Source organism: Protopterus annectens, chromosome 14.part0, assembly GCF_019279795.1.
Source record: "Protopterus annectens isolate FY-2018-M chromosome 14.part0, PAN1.0, whole genome shotgun sequence".
Taxonomy (NCBI): domain Eukaryota; kingdom Metazoa; phylum Chordata; order Ceratodontiformes; family Protopteridae; genus Protopterus; species Protopterus annectens.
Genome location: NC_056748.1, coordinates 1125990095 through 1126008761, shown reverse-complemented (window position 1 = coordinate 1126008761; position 18667 = coordinate 1125990095). Strand labels below are relative to the sequence as shown.

General features: G+C 45.5%; 1 protein-coding gene across 1 annotated transcript in view; it reads right to left on the bottom strand.

Moving 5' to 3' along the window:
• The window catches only part of VCL (vinculin), a 1795541-nt gene that overhangs the window by 1144690 nt on the left and 632184 nt on the right, over positions 1-18667 (bottom strand). Inside the window, exon 10 of the mRNA XM_044055664.1 lies at positions 6841-6954. Coding sequence (XP_043911599.1) covers positions 6841-6954 — 114 coding nt within the window. The remainder of the gene's footprint in view (positions 1-6840; positions 6955-18667) is intronic.

The following is an 18667-nucleotide window of genomic DNA, read 5'->3' as shown; positions in this document are numbered from 1 at the left end:
TGTGTGTGAGAGAGTGTGTGTGTGTGAGCACACACTGATGTGACTGGATACTCCTCCACATTTTTACAAATATATTCTTCTGTAAGATACTGTTTCCTGGATAACGTATAATCCCAAATATGAATGCTGTTGTCCAGTCACCGGTATTTCCTATTTTCAACAGTGGTTCCCTGGAATTCCTGCTCTGCATGGCATCTGGCTAAACATGAATGCTACCAGACACACATGCAGTGAAAAGAGAGGAAGCAGAAGCATCTACTTAAAAATAAATCAGATCAATTTCGCAACTGAATAAAAGAAATACTGACCAAACATTAGCTCTCTGAAAATAAGAAGTTATGTACCTACCATAACGTTCCATGTTAGTTGTCTTCTTCTCGCCTTTTTTCTTGCTGGATGGGTTTGGGGCCGAACCTCGGCTCTGACTCGGCCAATACTGAAGCTCGAGAGCTAATTCCACCAGCTGGAGGCTCCCCTATATCCCACAATGCTAGGCGGTAACTACTCAGATCTCGTTTGATAGCTAAACCAAGCAGTTCTGGTCTCCATAGTATGGAGAAAAAAGAACCCACCTCTATATAAACCTGAATGTAAGCTACCACAAACATAAAAGGGGGAATAGAGGTGGCAGAACATGTGGGAAGGAAACTCCAAAGGAAGATCCCAAAATTTGCTATCGGTCTGTCCAGACTAGGGGGAAGGAGGGTGGGACGCAAGAAAGAAGGCAAGAAGACAACTAACATGGAACGTTATGGTAGGTACATAACTTCTTAATGTTAAGTTGTCAATCTCGCCTTCATTCTTGCTGGATGGGACCGCATCCCTAGCACCTTATTCCGGGCAGCCTATCGGAACAGACTCTTGAGAACAGTGGAACCAAAGCTGGCACGGATTCTGGAGGCCATATCCAATTTGTAATGTAAAATGAAGGTATGAGGAGAAGCCCAAGTGGCTGCTGCACAAATGGAATCTATTGGCAGCCTGTCCTGAAAAGCTACAGATGTAGCTAATGCCCTAGTTGAATGAGCTCTAGGTCTTGAAGGCAATTTTTGATGTCTGATTTCATACATGAAGGTTGGCGGTGAACATCTAGAAAATGTAACTTTTGTTCTGACCTGTTGGAATAGTCAGGGAAAAATACTGGGAGATCAATCGTTTGGTTCAGATTTGTCTCAGAGGAAACTTTAGGTAGGAAGGACGGATAAGTCCGGAGGGACACCCTATCTTTGTGGAAAACTAAGTAAGGAGGACGACTGCACAGAGCATGAAGTTCAGATACCCTTCTAGCTGAAGTTATGGCTACTAGAAAAAGTGTTTTCCATGAGAGCAGCTTAAGAGGGCATGAAGCCGCTGGTTCGAAGGGGGGGAGGATCAAGGATGTCAGAACCAAATTCAAGTCCCATTGAGGTGGGGGATCTTTGATTGGGGGCTTGAGCAGAAAAATACCTCTTAAAAAGGCTTTGCAGAGCTTATGGGACATGATACTGGAGTCTGAGACTCCTACATGAAAATTAGATATAGCAGCTAGTTGTACTCTAATGGCAGATGAAGAAGAGACTAAATGGAAGAGCTCTGCCAGAAAGTCTAGGATAGACTGGATAGGTGCAGTGAAGGGGTCTATATTCTTTGATGCTGCCCAGAAGGAAAAACGTTTCCATTTACTATTATAAATCTTCCTGGTAGAAGATTTGTGAGAGGCTATCAGGATGTTCCGGACCGAACGAGTGATTTAGGGAAGCCTGGCTAGGGTAGGAATTGGAGAAACCACGCTGTGAGGTTGAGAGAATGAAGGGAGTGGTGCAGCTGGCCCGACTGGTGGGTCAACAGATCTGGCACCGGGTCCAGATGCCAAGGCTGCTCCAATAGGTAATGGAGGAACGGAAACCATATCTGTCGAGGCCAGTAAGGGGCAATGAGGATCATTGTAACTCTCAAGGCGATAGCTTTCTGAATTAATTGAGATATCAGTGGAAAAGGGGGAAAAGCATACAGAAGTCCCCGGGGCCAATCGTGGACTAGAGCGTCTCTGGTGGGATGGCCTGGTAACGGGAAGAGAGTGAAGAAGTTGTGACACTTGCTGTTTTGGGGAGTAGCAAAAAGATCGCAGCAAGGCTGGCCCCATCTTTGGAAGACTTCTTCCAGCACTGATTTCTTCAGAGACCACTCGTGGGGCATCAGAATGGCCCTGCTCAACTTGTCCACAATCACGTTGGACTTCCCGGGAATGTGCGTTGCTATCAGAAAACGATGAGAAGAAATCGCCCACTGCCAAAGTTTGAGTGCCTCTCGACATAAGGGGTAGGATCTGGTTCCACCCTGTTTGTTGATGTACCACACTACGGACATGTTGTCCATCTGAATTGCAATAGTCCCTGTGGGAAGAGAGTCCTGAAGGGCTTGCAACGCTAAAAGCACTGCTCTCATCTTTAAGACATTTATGTGCAAGTGGCACTCGAAAGGTTGCCACGTGCCCTGGACTGTCCTGCCCTGATAATGCCCCCCCACCCGATCAGGGAGGCATCCGTTGTCACCGTGGTGACTGGGGGGGACGACGAAAGGTCTGCCTTGGAGAACTTGAGGTGATGTGATCCACCAAGACAGGTGATTCTTGCATGATTGAGTTATTAATATGATGTGAGACATCGGGAGCTGTTGGAAGGACCATTGAGTAAACAGCATCCACTGGAGAATCCTCATGTGGAAACGAGCTAAGGGGAGAAGGGTGATAGTAGCTGCCATGAGTCCTAATACCTTCAAGACTACCCTGGCTTTGATCTTGTTGCATTGTAGTAGAAGGTAAACTTGGTTGCGGATATCTAACACTCTTTGCTCTAAGTCTGGCAGAAAGATTGAGTGTCTAAGGTGGCGCCTATAAAGGTAATAGATTGACAAGGCGACAAGGCAGATTTTTCGAAATTTATTGAAATGCCTAGAGCTTGGCAAGTTTGGATGGTGAAGTCTCTGGCTAGAAGTAGTTGATGTCTGGTGGTGGCAGTAAGGAGCCAATCGTCTAAATATGGAAACACCTGGAATCCTTGACGTCTCAAGTGAGCCGCGACCACTGCCATGCATTTGGTAAACACTCGGGGGGCTGTAGTGAGACCAAAGGGCAGGGCGCTGAACTGGTAGTGACTGGCTCAAAGCCTGAAGCGGAGAAACCTCCTGGAGCGTCTGTGCATTTTGATATGGTAGTACGCATCCTGAAGGTCTATCGAGCATATCCAATTGTCCTGACCCAAGAAGGGTAGAATGGACTGTAGCGTGACCATCCGGAATTTTGTTTTTTTGATATAATTGTTTAACTTGCTGAGATCCAGTATAGGTCTCCAGTCCCCTGTTTTTTATTTTGGTACCAAAAAGAATTTGGAGTAGATTCCGGATCCTTGCTGGTCTGCTGGGACTGATTGGATAGCTCTTTTTGATAGCAGCTTTGATATTTCTAGTGCTGCTTGTTCCCTTAGACTGGGTGGAACGTCTGGAAGGGATCCTTTGGGTTGGGAAGGGGTGTGAATAAAGGGAATTATGTAACCCTTGGATATGATTGACTGTACCCATTTGTCTTGGGTGAGGAAAAGCCAGGCTTTTGGGTACAGTGAATCTTCCCCAGATTGCCTCCGAAGGTGGACAGCCGGGCAGCTCCTCAGGGATGCTGAAAGGGTTTATCAGAGAAAGTTTCTCTGCTACCCTGGTTTTGCGGACCTCCTCTGCCTCTAGGGCGGCATGTATTGTTATTCCCCCCCTCTACCTCTAGAGGGGAATCTACCTTGTGTGTCAGATGAGACTCCCTGAGGCTTGCGGAACCACATTTTTCCTCCCCTCTGACCTTTTGGATAAGGTCTAGAAGGGGTAGAAAAACGGACTCCCACGGCAGAGAGTCTTACCTTCCACCTCGCACCTAGTCAATGTATCCTTCCACCTGAGGACCAAACAATGTTGAGCCATCAAAGGGGGAATTGGTGAAGGACGCCTTGAAATAGTCCGCAAAATTGCAAAGCTGCATCCAGGCGTGACGTCGTAAAGCTACACCTGTGCCTGCGGCCCTACTCGCCCCATCAGCAGCGTATGAGATAAGCCGCATGGAGGAGTTAACAGAATTCAGGGTTGCCAACTGGGAGTTCATTTTGTCTTGGAATCCCTCAGCTGTTGGATCCTGTATAGCCTCACCCATATCTTTGAGCAAATCTCTCTGGAGACGGGTGAAGTGACACAATAGTTCAGCGACCGCATTGAGAAGGTCGCTGAGGAAAACATCCACTTACCGTACCTGTCCATGACTCCTTATTAGGAGGATGGACAGGTACCGAAGGATCGGATAACTCCTTCTTAGTGGCTGCTGCCACCACCATGGCATCAACAGAGACACCTTTTGATAGAAAGTCTTTGTCCTTAGGGGCAGTAATAAATTGACGGCCTCCTTGGGGTAGGCTCCACTGAATCAGGGGCCGTCCAAGCCTTCCTTGCCACCACTTCCATAAGGGGGTCAAAGGGAGGGGACACCCAGGAGGTGGAAGGGCGAGAGCCAAACGCCTCAAGGTAAACTGACTCATCCTCTGAAGGGTTAAGGGCGGGCCAGTTCCCCCTCTGTTTCAGGATTTCAAGGATGTCAGCAATGGAGACATCCTCAGAGGGGGATCGAGGGGAACCTTCAGATTCCTCCAAGTCAGTGTCAGAGGTGATAGACTCAGGGGAGTCAATGTGCTTCCTCTTGCACTGTCTCTTCCGAGGGGGTTCTCCTACCAGATCAGGAGAGGCCTCGGAAGAGGAGGAAATTCCCACTGGGGAAACCTGAGGAGCTGGCTCTCTGCGGTCTGATACACGGGGATGGGTAGAAATCACCGCAGGCACTGAAGAGGGAGGAGCTGACGGAGCCGACTGTGGGGTAGACACTGGGTCTAGCACGCTCTGCATGACCTCAAAGGCGCCCCTATCATGCAAGGCCGGAGGCCCCCGCTCCGAGGAGACAAGGACCCCCCCCCGGCACAGACAGGGACGGCTCCGAGGCCGATGTTGGAGCCGAACTCACCAGCGCCGACGCTCCGAGAGGGAGAACAGGGTCGGACAAGGGTCCGATGCCACTTGCCCCCTCGGAGCCGATGAGGAAAGCCCGGCGCAGAGATCCCTCCAATGAGGAAATCGGAGCAGACGACGGAGCCGAAAGGGAAGGTATCTGCTCCGAAGCGCAGACAGCCAAGGCTCCGATGAGCCCCGGCTCCGAACTCAAAGGAGTCGGAGGAGGAATAAAATCAGGGATGGAAATAGCCGCTGACTGTTGAGTAGGGCTATGCATTTGGGCCAGTGCCTCGGACTTGAGAAGTCTACTCACCACCCTTTGTAAATCATGGTCGGACAGCCTGGAGGACCGAGAGGAGTGAGACCTATGGCTCCGTTCTGATAGAAGAGGAGATCCCGGCGCCGAATGTATAGAGCCAATGGAAGGGGACCTAGACCTCTTCTTAGCAGGTGGCTCCGATAAGCCTATCGGAGCCGACTGAGTCTTATCAACCTCGGCTCCAGCCGGAGCCGAGGTGATAGTATGAGATTTGGAAACATCGGCTCCAGCCGGAGCTGATGTTGAAGCCGATCTAATGCTTCCAGGGGACGGCTCAGAAACTGGAGCCGATGGTCTGGAAGTCTTAGAAGGCTTCCCCGACACAGACTGAGTCGGGGGGCCTTCAGGCTTTAACAAGCCACGCAAAATCAATTTATTTTTGCATTCCTGCAGGACTCTAGGGTTGAATGCATGGCATACAGCACGAGTCCTCAGGTGCAAAGGTCCCAGGCAATATACACGAAGTGTGACCGTCTGTCAGAAACATTTTCTTACAGCACGAATCACACTTCTTGAAGCCTGAGACTTTGGAGTCTTTGGACATAATAACTTAGTGTGAAAAACACAAGCACAACACACAAACACACCCTTAAGCAAAAAATAAAAATTCAGTCACACTGAAGGACTAAGGGAAGGAGAGGGAGAGGGTCAAAGGCCTAAAAGTTAAGAAGGGAATAAAAAGGGATTTCAGACACTAGAGGGGGACCCGATTTAAACTACTGAAATACTATAAATAAAACTATGGCAAAAGGAAAAAAATTAGGGGTTGAAATAAAAGTTTCTAATTAGAAAACTTACTAACCTGCCAGAGCCGGTAGAAGAAGCACCTCGTCAGCTAAGCGGCAAACGAGATCTAGGAAGTTACCGCCTAGCATTGTGGGATATAGGGGAGCCTCGAGCCGGTGGAATTAGCTCTCGAGCTTTAGTATTGGCTGAGTCGGAGCCGAGGTTCGGCTCCAAACCCATCCAGCAAGAATGAAGGCGAGATTGACAACATCTGTGGGTTAGAGTTGGAAAGGCAAGTAAACTGTTTTCTCTAGAAGCACTCCAAAAGCTTACTGCCAAGAGGGAAATTATTGTGCTATTTTGCATCAAAAGATGGTGTTGCAGAAATCTGAGTAAGGCACTCAATAGAGCTTTCTGTTTCAAGAACTATTTACCACGCCTTACATGTGAATTGCAGAAGATTTGTATCTTCCAAGAAACTCAGTTACAAATTCTGCACATAATTGAAGGTAAAACAAAACCCTAGCTGCACATTTAGCATGCAGTTAAAGCACATTGAGGCAGGAGAAGTGAAGACTCTCACTGTGCACTTACGCTTTCTCATCCTAGTGGACTTCTTCCAAGCACTCTGTACTCAACATTCATTACTCAAATGTATTACTACTTACGCTAGAAAACTATTCTAACAATGACTAATGAAGTACTTAATATTAAATTTGTGGAAGCCTCTCTCAGCCAACTGACAAAGTAACCAGAATAAAGATGACTACAGGTGTAGCTCATACCTGGAGGGGCATTAGGATCTCTCAGCCAGTTCTTTGCCTGTGGCATCTTGGAATCTATTAATGCCAACGCTCTCTTCATGGCCTCTGTATCCTTAGCAAAGAAAGAAAGTGATAATCAAACTGCAAGAAAATGCAAGCAAGCTTGGTAATCATACAAATGCTCACAGTGAGAGACTATTAATACTTAACTGTTACAACGTTTATCAAGTACAATTTAATACTTAAACAGCATCAAACCAGCCCACTCAGTAGTGTGTTTACTTACTTAGATATTCCATACACCTGTCTGAAAGCTCTTCTCACACCAGTACTGATCCAGGTTGCTCACTAACACATCCAAAGCCATGTGAAGTTATTCAGGTCAAGAAACTTAATGCTACAGCAGTACATCTTTCCTTTGCTCACTTGCACAATAAAACATTTCGGGACAATCAATTAATTTTTAAACAGCTAAGCATTTAAATCACTGCATACATTAATTATACTATTTCTTATAGTAGTACAAACTGGATGGTAAAATCAATCGCTTCTCAAAACAGTGTGCTGTTATTACAGCAGAGATGGAAATGTTATTAGGTTCATAGGTAGGTACTAGGCTATCTGCCCAAAGGCATTTATAAGCCTAGCCAGAATGCGTTGGCTTTCGCCGCCCCCTTAGATTAGTTCCCTGTGCCTCTGTCCAGCACAGCCACTGAAGTGATCCCCAGCTTACACTTTGTTTCCCATCCACTAGTCAAGGTTTCTCTTGAAGAGTGCTAGCGAGGAGCTCTGCCTAATGTAGATTGGAATCTTGTTCCAAAGCACGGGAAGTCTCTGGGACAGGAATCTATCCCTCCAGCACGTCCTATTTATTGTTGCGGTGAGGTTTAGATCCCTAGAGCTTGTGGCTCGAGGGGATAAGGTTTTCTTTAGGTGGAGCATGTCCATCAATTCTGGGTTGGACATGGCCTTGTATGTCAGGCAGAGATCACCTCTGAGCAGGCGGTATGCAACAGAGTACAACTGGAGTTTCTTCAGTCCAGTTGCATAGGGCATCTGTTTGAGGCCAGTGATCCTCTTGGTGAGGTACTTCTGTGGTCTTTCCAGCTGTTGCAGATGTCTTGTAAGGTACATCGCGAATGGGGCGATGTACTCTATGATGGATCTGATGAGTGATGAGTAGAGGGGCACAATGACCTCTTTTGATCTGGATGCAAACCCTTTTGTGATTAGGTGGGCCCCACAGAAGGATTTTCTAACCAATTTGGCAATGTGATTATCAAAGGAGATATTACCATTTGCTTGGGTGCCCAGATCCCTTATTACGTTTTCCATATTTAGGTGACTACCACCTATGTGGTAGTTTGTGGATACTTTCTTTCCAAAGGGAATAACTATGCATTTTTTGGCATTTAGCTTGAGGCCATGGTTTTAATACCGGGTATCCGTCTCAGTGAGACCCTTTTGGAGGATGTCTGTGTCAGCCGGTGAGTCAATTATAGCCCCCTAGTTTGCAGCCGTCTGCAAACTTGGTCAGCCATAGTCCTCCTGTGCTTGTCTGTACCTCTCAGAAGTATATGCCGAACAGGAGGGGTCCTAGGACTGAGCCCTGGGGAATGCCACTTGTAACCGGTTTAGAGTCAGACGTAGCTCCCGCAACTCTCACCATCTGGGTTCGGTCTGTGAACCAATTGGCAACCCATCTTGTGACATAGGGCTTTATGTTCAGGCTGGTGAACTTGTCTATAACACCATAATTGGTAATGGTGTCGAAGGCCTTTGCAAGGTCTAGGTAGGCTGTGTGTACCACCTTTCCCTCATCTATAGCCTTGTTAACGGTCTCATAGTCATCCACCAGGTTTAGGAGGCATGATCTGCCCTTAAAGCTGAACTGGGTAGGGGGTCCAGTGTTTGGAGGTTCCCAATGTCTCTGTTAATGAGTTCCATGAAGATGCGCTCCATAGCCTTGCAGACCAAGCTAGTCAGGCTTATAGGGCGATAGTTCCTTGGGTCTGTTGTGGCTCCACCTTTGTGGAGCGGAATAACTGTTGCTGTGCACCCACAGTGTGTGGACAGGCTGAGTTTGAACAGTGTGTTTAGGTGAGGGGTTAGTTCGCCTTTGAGCTCATGTAGGATGCAGCCTGGGACACCGTCCGGTCCTACTGATGCTGTGTTTTTGACTTTGGGAAGGGCTATTTTAACCTGAGTATCTGTGATTTCAGGGGCTCTACATTCTTCTGGTATGGTTATGGGCCCTTTTGGGGGTGAGAGTGGGGTGAAGTTTGCACTGAACCTGCCAGGATGTTGGCAATATCGGTTGTTTCAGTGTATTTTGTGCCATTCTGCATGAACTCCGAGCAGATCAGAGCATTGCCACTTAGATTCTTGACATAGTTAAAGAATGCCTTGTGGTTATCTTTGGAGTCCTTGGCAAGCTTTCTTTCAAAGCTCACCTTGGACAATTTTATGAGGGATTGTAGTTTCTTGCGGATACTGATCAGGGACGTCTTCCCTTCTTGGGAGTTTACTCTTTTCTGTACTAGTTTCCTCCTCCTATTGTATAGCTTGTTTATGGCAGGGGTCCACCAGGCTGGTTTCCTTTTCTTAGAGGAGTGAGTCTTGGTTTTGCTTGGGATAGCACGATCCATGCATTCTTGTAGTTGCCCGTAGAATGCATTCGTATAGGATTTTGCAGCTTGGACAGCATTATCCTTTAGCATGGGGGCTTTGAAACTTTCCACCTCCGTCTTAAGTAAAGTGAAGTTTGCTTTTGAAAAGTTTTTCATGGTGGTTTCCTTGTCCGGGGAGTGGGAGCGGAATGTGGATATCCAAAAGTGATTTGTTTCTGGTCAGATCTAACCAGAGAGATGTTGACCTCCAGTGTGGAACACCTGTCACCCATGTTGGTGATGACCAGGTCCAATACGTTGTCACCTCTGGTGGTAGTGTTGACCAGTTGTTCCAGGGCATCTTGAGTTTATAAATTCTAGAAAATGCTGGGCAAGGGAGTTAGTACTTGAGTAGTTCTCCCAGTTACTGTTTGGGTAGTTGAAATCACCCAATATTAGGGTGTTTGGTAGGACCTTTATGTTACCCAGTGTTTCCAGAAATGCGAAATGGGGGTCCTGGGACATGGTGGGTGATCTGTAGCAAGCTACAATCTGAACTGCAGTTTTGCCCGTTGTTAGTTGCACGTGGATAATCTCTGAAGCATCGTGCTGTGCCACTAACCTGGAGGTGTGGGTATCCTTGATGAATATGGATACTCCCTCGCCTTTTGTATTTCGGTCCAGGTTCTGTGGCCAAAATGTATGGTATGAGTTGTAGCCTGGTAGTGCTGAGGTGCTCCCTGGAGCCTTAAACCAGGTTTCTGTTACTGCACATATGTCGATTTTCTCCATACTAAGGAGTGCCTCGAGTGCATGCATTCTGAGGGTTTAGACTTCTGGCATTGAGTAGCATTAACCTCAGATTTTTGTTACTTGTGCTATTTACGGTGGTGGGTTCATCTTTTGAGCTTTGCCAAAAAAAGGAACTATGGGGGTGGCAAGAGCCTTGGCCAATATTCAAAAGCCTAAGGGGTAACAAGTGCAAGCCGTCTCTAGCGAAGCAGTGTGGCTTGTCGAGCATGTCATCCCATATCATTCCATGTCATATTCTGTTTTACTTGAACTACTCAGTGACATATTAAGGCCAAAATATTTTTATTTAAGTTTAAAGTTGTCACCATAAAGATTTGTGGCTTTTGTGAGAGAAATCACCTCGCCAAAAAGAAATGTAATGGGCTTCACTACTTACTCACAGGTTATGGTCTGTAAAATAAATATCATTTTGGGCTTGCTTTATGCTCTTATGGGGGACAATGACCGATTGTAAGCTGGCTGCCTCTTTTTGTAACCCTGCTGACAAAGTGCAAAGGGTGCAGCAGTTAAAAGTGAAATTACTTCTAAAAGCTGAACCAAGGAAGGGCTGCAGAAATCTGCCACTCACACAACTCTTGTTCCTAATGAAAAAGTGATCAAAAGATGTAAAAAAAATTAAAGTTATGCACTCATCATAATGATGCATCTGTGCTGTCCATTTTCATTCTTCCTCAACTGATGCATCTTGGATCCAACCTTGGATCCAGCTCTGCAGCATTTACTAGACTTCTCTGATCCAACCCTCAAGATTCTTCGTTTTCCATTAATGTCCCAGTCACCCTGCAATACCTCAGATTGAAGTTTGCTGTCCGATAACCAAAATAAAGAACTCTCCTCAGGCTAAGACAAAATGGAAGACTAAGAAAAGACTGGGGCTCAGCCCTGGAACAATTCCACAACAGCCACAAGATCACTCCAGGAGTTAAAGGAAGGGGAAAGGAGGGTGGGGAAGTTATGGAAAAATGAGAATGGACAACACAGACACATAGTTAAAGTGAGTACATACATTTCTCAAATGATAGGACACAGTCTTCTATGTGACCTTGGGTAGCCTTAACGGAAGGATATTCCAGAGTACTGCAAAAAATAAATAAATAAATAAAGTTGTCTTATCATAACGTTCCATCTGTGTTGTCAATCTTCACTAACCCTTGACTGTGGGCTCGGTTCTGAGCCTCGGGACAGACTCCGCCATTTTTCCAGCTCACACTTCCCAAAACTCTCGAGCTAGGCTCTACCCATAATTCTCCCTCACTAAATTACCTCAGATCGAGTTTGCCTATAACAGTGACAGATAGACAGGAAGTAATTAAGAGACCATATCTGTGTCCCTATTATGAAGCCAACCTTTGGAAATATTTGTTCTACTAACAGTCTTAGGCAGGGAGAAAGAGGGGGGAGAATGTCAAGGATGAGTGAAGATCGACAACACAGATGGTACGTTATGGTAAGATGTAACTTCATCTGATGTCGATCTTTACTCGATCCTTGACTGTGGGACAGAGTCCCGAGCTACCTGAATCTTTGGAGGTCTCACAAAAGAATATTCCTGAGCACCTTCGAACCAAATGATGCACGTCCCCTAGAGACCTGGTCCAGTTTGTAATGAGTAATAAATGTACGAGGAGATGCCCATGTAGCTGCTGCACCAATGTCATCTAAAGAAGCTCTAGCATGAAAACTGCAAAAGCTACTGCAGCCCTAGTTGAATGAGCTCTCACAGGACATGTTGGGTGAAGTCCCGTTGAGTGATAAAGTTGATACAATTCCCAAGCCATTTAGCTAAGGTAATCTTAGAAACTGAGTTACCTAAAGAAAGAAAAAGGCAACAAACACTTGTCGGATTTTCTGATGTCCTTTGTTCTGTGAAGGTAAAAACACAACTGCCTGTGAACGTCTAATAAGTGCAAACAGTACTCTCCCTTATTAATGAAAAAGACTGGTAGATGTAAGGTTTGATTGACATTTGATTCTGAAACCACCTTTGGCAAGAAAGATGGATTCGTCCTGAGGGAAACCCTGTCCTTATGAAATATTAAATAGGGGGTCCTGCAGGACAAGTCTTGAATTTCTGATATTCCTGCTGAAGTGACAGCTATCAAAAACAAAGTTTTCCAGGTCATAAACTTGAAATCACAAGTTAACAATAGTTCAAAAGGGGTTGAAATGAGACACTGAAGGACCAAGGGTATATCCCATGGAGCAATGTGTTTTTAGCATTATTGTTCCTTTCAAAAAGGCCTTACAAAGTTTGAGACACAAGTGAAGAACCGTCAGAACCAATATGGAAATTATATATAGCAGCAAGATATACTTGACTGGTACAAGCGGAGGAGCCAGACTGATAAAGAAAGGCTAGAAATTCTTAAAATTTATCCAGAGATGTTGTGTAGGGAGTTAATATTACTGTCAAGTGACCATCTAGCAAATTTTATTCATCTATTATGGTACAGCTTTCTAGCTGAAAGCGTGTGGTGGGCCAAAATGATATGTCAGACCAAATAAGTAAGGGAAGAATGCCTAGCAATCATGGGAACTGAAGAAGCCACGGAGTGAGCTTGAGATGCTAGAGATTCAGGTGAACTATTCCTTCTGGGGACACAATCCACGGTTTCCAAAGTAGATGAGGCCAAAGGAAGGGAAACTATACCTGTCGTGGCCAGAATGGAGCAATGAGGATTATTTTGCTCTTTGACCTTTTGGCTTTCTTTAGAAACTGATAGAGGGATCGGGGTAAAGGCATACAGAAGACCAGGGGTCCAACTGTGGACAACAGTGTCTCTGGGTGACCTGACCTGCTGGAGGGGGGGGGGGGATTAGGGCAAAATAACTAATGCACTCGTTGAGAGGAAAATCACACAGATTGCAGCAAGGTTGACCCCAGTGGCAGGATATCTTTTCACTACTACTGGATTGAGACATCACTCGTGAGGCATTAGGATAGTTCTGCTCAACTAGTCTGCAATCTCTTTGGAGCTTCTCAAATGTGCATTGCCATTAGAAAGCTGTTGAAAGAAATCACCCATTGCCATACTCGGAGAGCTTCTCAAAAAAGTGGGTAAGACTCTGTTCCTGCTGGTCTGTTGATGTACCAGACTACAGACATGCCTGTGAAGCTCGCATCACTCATCTTTAGAGCACTGATAGGCAAACTGGCCTCCATCTGGGACCAAGTGCCTTGGACTGTCCTTCCCAGGTACCCCCCCCCCATCTGGGAATAATCAGTGGTCACTATGTCTTGTTGCTGCGGTAGGACAAAGGGACGGCCCGACAAGTCTTCGCTGGACTTCAGCCACCAATTCAGGCCTTGTTTGCAAAGAATGATGATCAAAATCTGATGAGACACTGGATGGCTTCATAATGATCACTGGGAGGCTAGAAGTCATTGAAGAATCAGCATGTGATATCTGGTCATGGGAAAGTACAGTTGTGTACACTTACCATAAATGTAGATGTTCGAGCGTCTTCACTGTTGCAGGCATCACTGTAGGGTTCTTCCTGCCGGCAGGCAGCCCTCGGTCGGCCAGAATCCCAAAGTCTGGGTCCGGCGTCGGCTGTGTACTCACCCTCCCTGATGTCAGTGTGCCAGGGGGTACAAAACTCCCAGTCGACGCCATGTTCTCCAGTTTTTCTTGCCCCAGATGTCAGGTGCCCAAAAGTAAAGGCTGAAAGTAAAACAAAAATGTAACATACAACAAACCCCATACCCTGTAGCAAATACACCTCAGAAGAAGGGTGAAGCAGGGAACCACACCAATAAAAGTATAAGAGGGGACAGGAGGGTGGGTAACCCAGACTGCAACAGTGAAGACACTCTAACATCTACATTTATGGTAAGTGTACACAACTGTACTAGATTCACCGTGTTTCACTGTTGCAGTCATCACTGTAGGGTTGAATCCCAAAGCTGAGATAAAGGGTGGTGGTTATTGAGTAGAAGGGGCGGCTAGAAGGCCTTGCAAGACGGCAAAAGCAAAGCCTGCCCTGGACTTAGAATAAAGAGGGAGATTATAGTGCTTAAAGAAAGTATGCACTGAACTCCAAGTTACAGCTTCCAAAATATCTTTAGTAGGTACTCCCCTGAGAAAGGCAGCTAAAGTAGCAGCAGCTCTGGAAGAGTGAGTCCAAATTTTTCCTGGGATTTGCTTTCCATGATGAGAGTAACAGGTTTACTATTAAAATTTCAAACGGCACTCTGTCGACTGTACTATAGTCGAACACGGAAGTTCGAAAATGATAATTGCGAAGTCAAAAAACAATCTAGGAATGGGTTTTAACATGGGTCGAGGTAGGGAAGATGTTTGTAGTTCAGAATAATACTGAACACCTACCTCGACCCATGTTAAAACCATTCCTAGATAGATTTTTTTTACTTCGACATACGACGTTTTCGAACTTCCGTTGCAGACTATAGCACAGTCGACGGAGTGCCGTTCGAAATTTAAATAGAGTAAAAAATCTGATTCCATGAGCAACCCATTTAGAAATGGTCTGTTTTGAAATAGCTTTGCCTTGGGAATTTGCTGCATAAGAAACAAACAGTTCTGTTTTCCTGATATCCTTGGTTATGTCCAGGTAAAAGCGAAGCTGCCTATGCACGTCCTAAGAATGCAAGATCCTTTCCCCCTTATTTTGTGGATTAGGGAAAAAAGTTGGCAGGTGAATAGTTTGGTTTAAAGCCACTTTAGAAACCACTTTAGGCATGAAAGTAGGGTTAGTCTTCAAAGAAACCCTGTCTTGATGAAAAATAATGTAAGGTTCCACAGCCATGAGCGCTTGTAACTCCGAGACTCTCTTGGCTGAAGTTAAAGCCAGTAGGATAACAGTCTTCCATGATAAATACTTCATATCAAATGTGGCAGCAGGCTCAAAAGGAGGCAGAGTAAGTTTTTCCAGGACATAATTGAGGTCCCAGGCAGGAATGGGTGGCGTCCTAGGGGGCCTTAAATTCTTTGCTTCTCTGAAATATTGTTTCAGAAGTGGATGTGAAAAAATTGGAGGATCTGTATTATGTGCAGAGATACCTGAGGCATGTACTTTTATGGAGTAAAAAGATAAACCCTTATGCAGCATATCTGTTAGGTAATGTAAAATCAATGGAATATTTGGAATGAGAGGATCCGATTCCTGAGCATGCATCCAGGTGCAAAATCTCTTCCATTTACTTTCATAAGATTTCCTAGTGCTAGGCCTTCTGGCTTCTAGGATAACATCCATGACCTGTTTGGAAAGGGTAGGATTAATCATAGACCCTGAATACGCCAAGCTGCCAGGCTGAGAGTTTTGATATGAGAGTGCAGGACCTGGCCCTGATGTTGAGACAAAAGATTTGAAATCTGAGGTAGAATCCAAGGAGGTTCCTGGGATACATTTATCAGTGTTGAGTACCAAAATTGTCGAGGCCAATTCGGGGCTAGTAAGATCAGCTTTGGTTTGTCCTGTTTCATTTTTAACAACACCCTTGGTAGGAGAGGTAGTGGTGGAAAGGCATACCCCGAGAGGTTCCTCCAACTGAATGAGAGCATCCACTTTCCATGCTAGCTTGTGATATGTCCTTGTGCAAAAATTCTGTAACTGGTAGTTGTGGAGAGATGCAAATAGATCTATGTCCGGGCAGCCCCAGGCTTCTGTAATCATCTTGAATATTTGGGTGTCTAGCATCCACTCATGTGGGTCTGACAGGTTCCTGCTCAGGCTGTCTACCAGAGTGTTGTGTTTCCCTGGCAGGAATTGAGCCTGTAGGTCCACTTTGCAAGCTAGTGCTGTGTTCCATAGAGTCATGACTAGTCTGCAAAGGGGGTAGGAGTGTGAACCCCCTTGCCTGTTTATGTACCACATAACTGTGGTGTTGTCTGTCCATATCAGTAGCTGCCCCGGCTGTAAAAGATCCCTGAAAGCCAAGAGGGCATTCTGCACAGCTAATGTCTCTCACACTGATATGTAGATGCTTCTGATCCTCTGTCCAAAACCCTTGCAGGCCTTTCCCCTGCAAGTGGGCTCCCCATGCATAATCCGAGGCGTCCGTGGTTATCACTTGGTAGGCTGGAGGTAGAGTGAAGGCTTTCCCTTTGTTTTGAAGACATGCCATGGCCCACCAATGGAATTCCTTTTGCAGGCAAGGCAAGACAGCAATCTCTGTTTCTAGACTGTGACAATGCTGGGACCATACGCTTTTTAGGTACCATTGTATCTTCCTCATATGCAGTCTTGCATATGGTATGAGTAGGATGCAGGAGGCCATGTAACCCAAAGCCTGCAGGAATTTCCTTGCAGTTAGCTGAGACATTAATGCCAGGCTTTTGAAAGTTGAAGCCAGCTGTAGTTGTTTTTCTGGTGTCAGGAATGCCATCTGGGTTGTTGTGTTTAAAAGAGCACCCAGGAAAGTTATCTGTTGAGTGGATGTCAAATTTGACTTTTTTACATTCACAGTGAATCCCAGGCATTGAGTAGATCCTGAACAAATTCCAGGTGCTAGAATAAAATGTCCTTGCTGTCTGCTTGAATAAAGCAGTCGTCCAGATAAGGGTAAATTTGAATTCCCTTGAGTCTGCAGTATATGCTACTACTGGTGCCAGGCACTTGGTAAAGACCCTGGGCGCAGTAGACAAGCCAAAGGGCAGCGCAGAGAATTGGTAATGTTTCGAGCCTGCCTTGAACCTGAGGTATCTTCTTGCACTCCTGTCTGACAGGAATGTGTAGGTAAGCATCCTTTAAATCCAATGTCACCATCCATGCATTTTTGCTCAACACTGGCAGGAGCTGCTGCAGAGTAAGCATCTTGAACTTTGGTATCTCCAGGAAAGTATTTAAGACTGACAGATCCAGGATGGGTCTCCAAGTATTTTGGTTTCTGGGAACTAGAAAGAGTCCTGAATAAAAATCTTGTCCCATCTCTGAATTTGGAACCAGTTCTATGGCCCTCATAGCCATGAGGGACCTCACCTGTTTTAATGCCTCTGCCCATTGAGTTTTTGGTAGGTCTGGCCATCCATTTGGTTTTGGTAAGGTGTGAAAGTGGAATTTGTAACCTCTTAAAACTACATCCAGAACCCACTTGTCTTGGGTTATGTTTATTTATTTAAATTTGTTGACCGGGAGTGTCCGACTGGACGTAGGTCCATTTTCAGCGGAGGCCCGGGGAGAAAAGCTCCACAGTTAAAATAAACAGACAGTATATACATTGTATTACATAGTGAATAGCAATTTACATAGCAATTACTTACAACATATTTACAGTAGACAACTAGAATCTTTATCTGTGAAGTGCATACCAGACATTAACAAATGTTACAAGAAGAAGTTCGTGCTGTATAATAAGTACTGGCTTATGAGCATCTGAGCTTGCTATAATCAAGGTAGTTAGTGGAGTGGAAAGAAAGGTAGTCGTTGGATTGGGTGGATGATATTAGAGTGGGAGTTGCAAGGGCATAGCCAGCATGTTTTTAGTTTGCTTTTTAGTAAAGTTTTGAAGTGGGTGCATGATGGTATGGAGGTAATTGTGGGTGGGAGTGAGTTCCATAATTTGGCTGTGGTGCAAGAGAATAGTGCTTCACCAGCAGAGTTATTGGCTTTAGTTATCTGCAAGTGATTTTTGCTGCTGGATCTTAGTGGTCTGGTGGTGCGATAGGGTTGGAGTAGATTCTGGAGGGATGGGACATTTAGTGGATGGTTTACTAGTTTGTGGGCGAGTGAGAGTTGATACCATTGAAGGAGGTGAGGGAGTTCAAGCCAGCCCAGTTCAGCAAGTGAGAGACAGTGGTGACTACGGTAGGATGCCCCTGTGGCGAATTTGGCGATTTTGTTGTAGCAGGTCTCTAGCTTGTTTAGATCACATTGCCTTAGGTTGGTATATATTGGAGAGGCATAAAGTAGGGTGGAGATAAGGTGGGAATTTGCTATTGAAATCTTTGCTGCTTTGGTGAGAAATTGCTTATTTCTGTATAATGCTCCTATTTTTTTGTGGACTTTTTTTTATAGTCATGGATATGTAAATGCCAAATTTTAGTTTGTCTATTTCCACACCTAGCAATTTGGTGTGTTCAGTTGGGTATATAGTGGTGCTGTCTTTTGCCGTGATGTTAAAGTGAGAGTTGTTTTGAGTACGTTTGGTGGGTTGGAAGAGGAGCAGTTTAGTTTTGTTTGGGTTGAGTATTAATCGGGCATTGGATAACCATGTTTCAGCAGAGGAAAAGGCTTCCTGTGTGACTTTTTGCAGTTTTGGTAGGGACTGGGCTGAGTAGATGATGGTCGAGTCATCTGCGTATTGTATGGGGGTGCCATGTTTGGTGGCAGAGGCTAGATTATTGGTGTAAATAGAGAAGAGTAGGGGTCCAAGGATGGATCCTTGGGGAACCCCTATGGAGACAGGTAGTTGGGGAGATATGTCATTCTGCCATACAACGGATTGTTGGCCGTCAGACAGATAA